The sequence below is a fragment of the Pseudoliparis swirei genome, chromosome 21 (assembly GCF_029220125.1).
Source record: "Pseudoliparis swirei isolate HS2019 ecotype Mariana Trench chromosome 21, NWPU_hadal_v1, whole genome shotgun sequence".
NCBI classification, from domain to species: Eukaryota; Metazoa; Chordata; class Actinopteri; order Perciformes; family Liparidae; genus Pseudoliparis; species Pseudoliparis swirei.
In genome coordinates this window covers 11,447,329-11,457,080 of record NC_079408.1, presented here as the reverse complement: position 1 = coordinate 11,457,080, position 9,752 = coordinate 11,447,329, and the positions used below count along the sequence as shown (strand labels likewise).

The window sequence follows — 9,752 nt, the reverse complement described above, 5'->3', positions numbered from 1 at the left end:
AAAATTAAACATCATATACAAACACAAAAAGATGAATGAAATGTGGTGTCGCTATAACATTCACTGCATTCAGAAAATCGGTATTTAAAATGCCAATTGGCAACAAAAAAAGAACATGTATTCCCAGTCTGGAATATAGGTATTGCAACCAGATTAAACCCACTAAGAGAAACCTGTATTCCCAGTTTAAGATTGAACGTGTGTTGATTTCCCCTCTGAGTGGAGCTGTTTCTTTCACATCACAGGCGCCTCTCCTGCTGTGTCATGCAAGCAGATTTATTTTTAGCCAATTTCCTGAAAGGTAGACTGGAACCTACCATCCTATACATGGGCAGAGAGAAGTGTGTGTGTGTGTGGGGGGGGGGGGGGCTTTCAGTTTGGTGAACTAAAGCAAGCAACTGATGCACCACACTCAGGACCCACCCTAGAGTAGAGTACGGTGCAGTGGACAAGAGGTGGGAGAGAGACGGTGAGAGCCTGTACAGAGGGAGGGATGGGAACGCTGACTCAGTGAAACGGCATGAAAGCCTGGGAGAGGGTAAACCACGGGGGGGGGGGGGGAATGAAGAGAGAGGGTAGGGATAGGGCAGCCTGGGTAAGATGCACAGTACGATTCCTCTATTCATTTCACCTCTTATTTGTGAACGTGGGGCTGACATTACTCCGGTTTCACCTCGACTGAAAGAGACTTTAAATAGACTTTTAATCTTCAGAGTTCAGTGAAGCCGGAACAGCGAGGTAAGGTTTAAAAAAATCAATATGTCGGCTCTGTGTTGCAGTTGTTGTCTCCAGTGTGCCCAGTTGAGTCAACACTGGAGTAAGGGATACCTCCCACTGAGGGAAACCAGGGGAATCAAACACACGAGTGGCATTTGACATTTGATGGTGACGCATGTTGAATAAAGTAGCGCACGAGCGGAGAAAATGCAACGCAATCTGTGCCGCTGGATGTGGAGTATACAGTAATAATACATAAACTTCCTGTTCCATAAATCCTCGAATTCTTGCACTTTCCCCGCTGTGTCCGTGTTTTGCTCCCTCTCAGATGGAGGTGGAGGAGGTGGTGTGTTTACCAAGGCTGTCCCGGGTCGCTGTGTGCGGCGGTACCCACGGCAATGAGCTGTCTGGGGTGTACTTGGTGAGAGAGCTGCTGAAGGCGGAGAAGGAAGTGATGGAGAAGGAGGAGGAAGAGGAGGAAGAGCATCCGTCGGTGTCGATGGTGCTGTCGAACCCGCGCGCCGTGCAGCAGTGCCGCAGATACGTCGACACCGACCTCAACCGCTGCTTCACTCGCGCCGACCTCAAGTGAGGCGAGGTGATGCTGCTCGTGGTTACTGTTGTCATGACGATGAGCCGATTGTTTCTCTCTCGCGTCCCAGCGGTCCCACGTCAGGCCCCGTCCCCTACGAGATGATCAGATCCCGGGAACTGAACGCCAAGCTGGGTCCCAAAGGGCGATCTGGGGCGGTGGATCTCGTGTGCGACCTCCACAACACCACTGCCAACATGGGCCTGTGCCTCATCGCGAACTCTGACTGCGACTGGATCTGCCTGCACATATTCAGACACCTGCAGGCAAGCGCAAAATGTTCCCGAAAACTCGAGTGCAATCCATTCCCGCCGCATGTTCGGGGAACTTTATACAAATGTGGGTAGCAAAGAACTGAGATCAGGAAATCCCAGAGATCTAAAGTCCAGAGTGATCTCTCGTTTTCAGAGGCAGATGCCGGATATACCAATGAGGTACATTCATTTTGAACTCTCCAAAAAAGAATCATATTCCCTTGATTCTGTGGGAAAGCATGGTTTTGGTGAGTTTTTTTTCCTCATATTTACAATAAGGCGGGTTTATTTAACCCTCCTGTTACCTTAGGGTCAATTTGACCCCATTCAATGTTTAAACCTCCTGTTACCTTTATATTTACTGACATATTTTACCCTCGGGGTCAATTTGACCCCAGCAATTAAAACCTCCAGAAAATTATTAGAATTAATATTGTTTTCCAAGTTTAAGTGTGAGGTACTTTATGTTTGTTTGTTGACGACCTAAATAGCCCTTTAAATATATAAAAAAGTTGACATTTCTTATATGTTTGACACAGTGAAAAACAGCCTGGGGTCAAATTGACCCGAAAGAACACCGACATTAAACATTGAATGGGGTCAAATTGACCCTAAGGTAACAGGAGGGTTAAATCAACCACGTTTGATAATCTCCCGCTTTTCTCATTTAAAAATCCGTTTCCTGCAGCCATGGAGATCGGCCCCCAGCCCCACGGTGTGGTGAGGTCCAACGTCTACACGGCAATGAAGGCTGGCGTGCAGCACATGCTCGATTGGGTTTGTTTCTTCAACTCAGGTACAATCAATCAATCAAACTTTTAGTACAGACTCAAGGTCCAGATAGTACAAAACATTAAAATATAATAGAATACATACAAAATCACAAGTAAAAAACAAACAAAGAACTACACATGCTTATGAATAGACAGCTGTACCAGTGTCTCCACAGCTGGGACTGGTAGCGTGTCGTGCTGAATTTTATATTTGATAAAAACATGGTGATCTAATTTTCGGAGTCATCAACCCGGCAATACAATTTGAGTATTTTTTGCTTTCGCAAACTTTTCGTATTCTTTGAGGTCTTGTTTTAAACCCTTCTTTTTATGAGCAGGTACTCTTTTTGAAGGAGAATCTGTGGATGTGTTCACCATGATTCAACACATCGACTACCCCAGAGACATTGGGACCCGCAACATCACAGCAGCCGTTCATCCTCACCTCCAGGTACGCCTGAACGCTATTTGCAACTTCAAGGACGTTGGCCGGTTTGAATGCAAGCCCAATTATCTTCTTTTGAAGCGTCCAGGGAGTGGACACAATAACAAGACCAACAATAGGAATATAAACTACTTAACACTAATCGTGAAAAAAAAATTAACAAAGCCTTTTGACTTGTAATTTAAAAAAAAATACAAATATAATCCAGAGTGTATATACGGTGGCACTTTTATATTACACAAAGAAAATGCCACCATACGCCACCCTGAAATTAAGCATAACACAGGGTGGGGCCTCTTTGTGTCATGTAGTCATGAGACCGCATGACGTCCGCAACATGGTTTTCATACCAGCAACTTACCTGTAATTATCACCTGGAGTTGAGCTACATTATCTCCCCTAACACCATTCTGCATGAGTAAAGTACATAGTTAAATAAACCAAGGAGCTAATTACAATGATGGTCACACGTGTTTCTCCGTTGCCCTGTACGGTTGTTGCTATGCATTGAAAATATTGTCAAATAGCCACATAATGCGAGGAGAAATCTGTATCATACGTGTTGACAGAAAGGATTAGTAAAAAGTAAATGTTGTGATGTGGTGATCCCACTGCAAAGTATAATAGCTCCTTTGTTATTGTCTGGGGCTGACACAAATAGCACCTTTCCCATAAATAGCCAGCGTTGTAAACTTCACATCGTAACTTCTATTGAAAACATAACATCTCACTATTTAAATAGCGATTCAACTTAATTGACTGTCCCTCCACAGGACCGAGATTTCTGCCTGCTCCGCCCCGAGGACCCGCTGTTCCAGACGTTCTCAGGGGAAACTCTGAGGTACGAGGGAAATGAACCTCTTTACCCGTTCTTCATCAATGAAGGTGCTTATTACGAGAAGGGCATCGCACTGTCACTGGCGAGAAAAAGGCGCGTGATGATTCCCGCCATCCGGGTGCAGACAGAGCAGGAACGACAAGCTCACGTACGGGAATTGGCTTCAGAGGAAGAGGATGGACTTTGAATTACCCGACATGATGAGACTCGTGTGACTGTGAAATAAATGTTACAAAAAGCTTTTATTGAAACAACAGCAGTCGATTTGAACACACACGGGTACGCTCGCACGTGATATTTAAGTGTACAATTATTAACCGTTTCGGCTCACAACTGGAGAGTGAACAACACTGTAGATTCACATTTACACTCCAGGGAATTCAGGGATGGAACAATTTCTAGAATTATAGGGTTGAATATGCAGAATACAATCTGATTTATCATGAAACCCATCACACCACACAATTTATTTCACAGACATTCTTTAGTTTTTTTATTTATATTATTAAATATATAATTAATGTATATATATATATAACTAATATATATATACAATTAATATATATATATAACATATATATATAAATATAAATCATATATATATATCTTTGCAAACATATATCATAGTTTTTAGGGCAATGTTTCTTTTTGAAAATTATATATTTTTAGGATACATGTATCTTCAAAAAATAGAAATTCACAACTGACCATCCAGCAATATTCAGGATTTGGTAAAAATAATTTAAGTGCAAAGTAATACTGTCGTTTATCACAATATGGCCTTTAATTTACATTCATAATGCTTAACAGGGATACACTGTTTCCCTTAAATCCCTTTGAATTGAAATGATGATAGGAAATTAATAAAATACAAACAAACACATAAATCAAATACATAACAATGGAATTCACAAAAGGAAACCAATTCATAGAAGCACAAAAGGGCGACAAGAAAACATGAAATAATGGAAAAACACTACTTTGTGAAACATCTTTTGATCTTTCGTCAAAACGAAATGCTTGAAAACAGAAAATAATTCATAGAAACAAAATCGGACCGTAGTAATGGCCATGAATAAATAAATGTAAGTTTAAAAAAAAGGGATACACGTCGTTTTGTAATAACAGAACAATATAGACACAGTAGTCTAGTCATCTCTTATGACAATAGCAAACCATTCCTCCTAGATCGTGTTGCTGCGTGGGTTTGTGTTTTGGTGCGGCACAAGACAACACACTCAAGGTGTGTTCAGTACAACCTGTGCAGCAAGGTGTTTGTCAAATGCAACAACGAGGAAATTCCAACACGCTCATTTGGGAATTTTGGGGTGTGACCAGAGATGAAATAGATTTGAAAAGGTCAACCACAAAAGATCTGTGGAACAAATGACGTCTCCAAGCTCCACACTCAAACTTCTTCTCGTATAAGTTAGAGTCACCGATTTGATGACGTTTCTTTTTGTCTATTTGCTTCATGCATAACATCGTGGAACAATAGTCAAGAGCATTCTTAGAAGAAGAACAAAAAGGTCAACAGTGAAACAGTTTCAGTAAGAAAATAAAAGGCTTTTAAACTCTCCTGCTCATGTTTCTCGTCCCGTCAAAAGGATTTTTTAAAGCGATGTTGCTGAATTCCTAAATGTCAGATACTCCCTTTGCGAGTACTGAAAGCACTACATCGATGAAACTGACACTGTTTTCCAGCTTGGTGTGGAGTTACTCTTTCGCAAACATATGTTGCGCACTACACATATTTCTGGTTGACCTTTTTCAAACCGATTCTGTACCCGTAGAGAGATACAAATCAGATATTTGAATGCAGCAGATAGGATCATAACTACATGCATTTAATCCACCCGAGGGGGAAACAGAGCTCAGCCTATGCCACCCGGTAGGCGCTCATGCGGTAGTAGTTTTGACTGTGACTACGTGCCGCCCACACGAGCAGAGCAGCTGCCATCATGTGGAGCGGCGAGGACATGAGGGCCAAGTAGAGGGACCAGCCCAGAGAGCCATCCACCTTATCAGGCAGCATCGACACCCTGTGGAGCAGGTCCATCCCGGCCAGGTAGCAGCACACAGTGGCTAAGGTGCAGAGGCCTGCAGGGCACAACATTGGTCATCTTTTTTTTGCAATTAAAAAACAACATATTGATCTGAAAGACACAAACACTCTTCAACGCTGATTATCAAAGCATCGACGACAGATGCACCATGTAAACATGTCACTTTCAACTTACAGTATAGCCTGTGCACAGCTTGATGGTCTAGAATTTGACATCATGGGGCCCGAGTGACAGGCTGCATGGCAATGTCGGTCTGTCGGTCCACCACAGACTAATATATCTCAACAACTCAGATTAGTTGCCATTAAAGTTTGTGGAGACATTCATGGTCCTCAGAGGATAAATCCTTCTGACTTTGGTGATCCTCTGACTTCTTAACTAGCCCCGACAGGTACAAATTCCAATTAATCTAATTCTTTGGTTTATGACTAATAAATACCTCAACACATTCCCAACATGTTTTGTAAAGCACAGCATCATTAACAAAAGGTTAAAACTACTATAACATTGTATTATATTATGTCGTCACAATGTATTTTAGGACAACAACACTTTAGATTTTCCGCATGTTAATGCGTGAATGTAATATTGAGAATAAAACAAAATCAATTCTGTTGTGTTGATTTCGGGAACATGCTTTTTTGGTTGCCGCCAATACGTCTCCTGTTAATTAAGCATTCAGGTGATTCATCCGAAGAAAACGGCCAGCGACTGGTAAGTGGTTCGGTGCAGCTGAACAGGTCTTACCAGCCAGCAGGTGAAGTATTCCAATGCCGAGTGTTGGGGTGAGGCTTCTGCAGAGGCAGGCACAGAACCCAGTCAGGCCTGCCAGCACCACCAGACCCAAGGACACCAGAGGCAGCAGAAACTGGCTCCTCCACAAATCTATGCAGACATGCACACAGACATAGAAAGGTATGGGTCTGTGAGCTTCAGTCACTACGGTATTCATTTACTCACCTTATGTAAGACAGAGGAACCAGCCCTGATTAGGAATTGTGTCATTCAACATCACATATTGGTCATAATTAATGCACTATGGAGAGAAAAAGTTGAATTTAGTTTGTACAACTTATTGCAATTGACATCATTCAGCTCACTGTTCCTAAATGCTTAGTATGGATGCAAAGCATGTGTGCACCTCTATGTATAGTGCTACTGTAATAAAGTTTTCTGAAGTTTTAATAAGGGTGTTGTGTATACCTGCAAACTCATGAGGGGTGCAGGTAACTTTTTTGTCGCCACATCACATCCACGTTGTTTGATGACACCTCAAAGCTTTTATAACTACGGTCTTGATTGTTCTGACCGCAAATCTAAATAATAATAACAAACATTTTAAGAAAAAAAGGTCCTCTGAATAATTCAGTGATCGGGCCCTAATAATTGTAATAACAACTTTACATTGTCATTATATATAATATGGTTAAAGCCAGTCATGAACCAACTTCCTTTTTTTTATTACTTGTGTGCTCTGCTGAGCTTTGAGTCTGTTCCATGAGTCTGTTCCATGATTTTGTTCCTTCCTCTACCTGGTTGTCACGATCCTAAAATTCGAACTTCTATATGATACCTGCCATAAATATCATGATACCCGATACCAGAATTCAATACAATACCATAAATACGATACTGGTATACTTATCTACAGTAGTAATAAAATAAAATGAAATGTTTAAAGCCGAAGACGGTCTCAAAAGCTCCGCAACTTAACGCCACTCGCTGTGAGAGCTCTGCGCAGCGCATTGCGTGCAGAGAGCATCACTTCAATCTCATAAACGCCGGCCGGCCAGTTGACAGCCGCCCCCCTCCTCCTACCCCAAAAGAAAAACTCTTCGGAACTACACTATTCACGTGCATGACCTATTTTGATTTCAAAACGGCGAATTTCGCCGAAAGGTGACACGTTTGCAGGTATGGTTGTGAAAGAACTTACAGGTGCGCAGCATGTCCTCTCCACTGTTGTGGTTGCCTGGTTCTTTATACTTGGGAGTGAACTGCTCAGAGAGAGTGAAGCTTCGGCACTCCAGCATCATCTTGGCATCTGAAAGATGGTTTTTTTTAATAGCATTTACATCGCTTCAAGTCACATGTACATGAACACTTGTGTGTATGTTCTACCTTCCGTGAGCTACTGCAGCAGATAAACAAAGCCAACTTACAGTCACAGAATGTTCCCGAGAGATTCAAGATACACAAGAAAGGTTTTATACTGAACTGAACCTGTTAACTGAGTAAGTTATTCATACAGTGTGTGGATAATGAGAAACTCCCTTGCTTTAACGATTAAAAGAAACAAGATGAGAAATAACCCATTACTTATTTGATATGTGATCATAACAGATGATTTTCAGGTTCTGTATGATTAGCAGAGCAGGGCCACAAGATGGAGGACCCTTCATACTGTCTTAATGTCAGATATCAATACATTTCCCTTAAAAAACTGCAATTAACCCCATTCTGCAGACGGGAATGCTATTAAACCTGAGGCTTTTGTTTCCTTTGCCCCGTAGACATCCCTCATGATCATGAGGCTTACCTCCTCCAATGAAGACAACACATCGCTTTAGTTCTATTCACTCCATAATGCTACTGTAATTATAATAACCAGCGTGTCACGTGATATGCACAAAGTGGCACAGTTGCCACATGCAAGGTGATACTGATGCAAACGAGCCACACCTGGTGTCATCTACCTGAGACAAGGTGGGGCTCACGGTTTAAGATAGCTGGGTATATCATTGCCGTGTGTCGGGTGAGGTCGGTGAACATACCTCGCTGCTTGTGCCATTGAGCGTTGGTGGGAACGAGCACGCACCGCCACCAGAGGCCCACAGTCCCGTTGAGGCGGAATAAGGTGTCGCTGTAGGTTTTCTCATCAAACTCCCCGTCCATGAACTCCTCGTACAGTGAACGCAGCTCGGACACGTTGGACGCCCCGCGGACGGTGGGGCTGCTGTACTGGTACCAGTGCTGCGTCCCGACGGCCACCGACAGATACACGGTGGCCAGTATGCTCAGCACGCAGGCGATGACCAGAGCGGTGGCGTAGCGGTTGTCAACCATTGTTCACGGAGACGCGTCCAAAGCGATTAAGTTGACGCCAGTGGTCGAGTCGCCGAGTTGCTCGTCAATGTGGTCAATCTGTGTTGCTTTCTGTGACGCGCACTCGTATCCAAGTCACTCTGGCACGGTCCGATCAGCAGAATACCCAGACAACCTTTTGTTTTATTCACCGACACACGTCTCCAGTGCTGTCCTAATAGCCCGCGTCAGTCGCCCTGCAGGCCGGCTCGGATGCGCCATCTGTTCCCATGTCCCACTTCCACAGATGGTTGGGTGGCGCTGCGATTAACCCGCTAACGTTAGTCCGGGACCACCAGCCCGAGTCTTCACACAATAATTTTAAAAAACACAGTTTTTTTTTAGGATGGGCGACGTTATTCGAACATGGAAATGCACATTGTTTGGGTCTATTCGGTTTAAAGTCGGGTGCCCCTGGGATGATGAGAGTTGCCATCCGCTAATCCCTGAGTTCTCCACTTCCGGTTCCGCTGATGAGCAGTACGCATAACCTCGCGGTCAGGACGCGTGTTTGTCTCCGTCTATTTTTTTCGTCCACGTTGCAGAGAGAGCACTGAAACAGAAGTTCAGCGAGATAGCGTTAATGTAAAATAAATAAATAAAAGTCTTCAAAGAATATATATTTAATTAATTAATTAATTAATTAATTAATAATCGGACTCCAGCTTGCTGTAATTATTAATGGAGACGCTTAATTGTTTGGTCCATAAATGAAAAAAAGGTTATAAAGTAGTACTTATAAAGGTACACTTCAGATGCTTTATTTATTCTGACAAAAGTTGTAAACAAAATAACCAAATAGCTGTCACTATAAGAGAAAATAAATATGTATTGTAATTGAAGCCCAGAACCATAACATGTTTGGCCTCTTTCTGGGAACAAGGACTTGCAGTTATATGAAAAATGTATCAACTGAACAAGTGACGTCTGTTCAGCTGTATAGGCGGTTACAAAAATAATTTGTAGCATTTTGAGCTGTTTAT

At 42.7% G+C, this 9,752-nt stretch overlaps 2 protein-coding genes across 3 annotated transcripts; one reads left to right on the top strand and one right to left on the bottom strand.

The window, feature by feature from the left end:
- The first annotated feature begins 448 nt into the window (after positions 1-448).
- Positions 449-3,862, top strand: LOC130211905 (N-acyl-aromatic-L-amino acid amidohydrolase (carboxylate-forming) B-like). 2 transcript variants are annotated; one of them, XM_056442941.1, is made up of 7 exons: positions 449-469; positions 1,046-1,305; positions 1,380-1,575; positions 1,718-1,811; positions 2,252-2,359; positions 2,675-2,787; positions 3,555-3,862. In XM_056442941.1, the coding sequence occupies exons 2-7, from the start codon at positions 1,046-1,048 to the stop codon at positions 3,804-3,806; spliced, it is 1,023 nt and encodes a 340-aa protein (XP_056298916.1). In that variant the 5' UTR covers positions 449-469; the 3' UTR covers positions 3,807-3,862. The 2 variants fall into 2 exon arrangements, with proteins under 2 accessions (XP_056298916.1, XP_056298914.1); XM_056442939.1 differs by lacking the exon at positions 449-469 and adding an exon at positions 614-738.
- Positions 3,843-9,196, bottom strand: LOC130211906 (claudin domain-containing protein 1-like). The gene is made up of 4 exons (XM_056442942.1): positions 8,460-9,196; positions 7,622-7,729; positions 6,433-6,570; positions 3,843-5,719 (listed from the first exon to the last, which is right to left on the bottom strand). Exons 1-4 carry the CDS (start codon positions 8,749-8,751, stop codon positions 5,499-5,501), a joined length of 759 nt encoding a protein of 252 aa, XP_056298917.1. The 5' UTR covers positions 8,752-9,196; the 3' UTR covers positions 3,843-5,498.
- Positions 9,197-9,752: the final 556 nt, after the last annotated feature.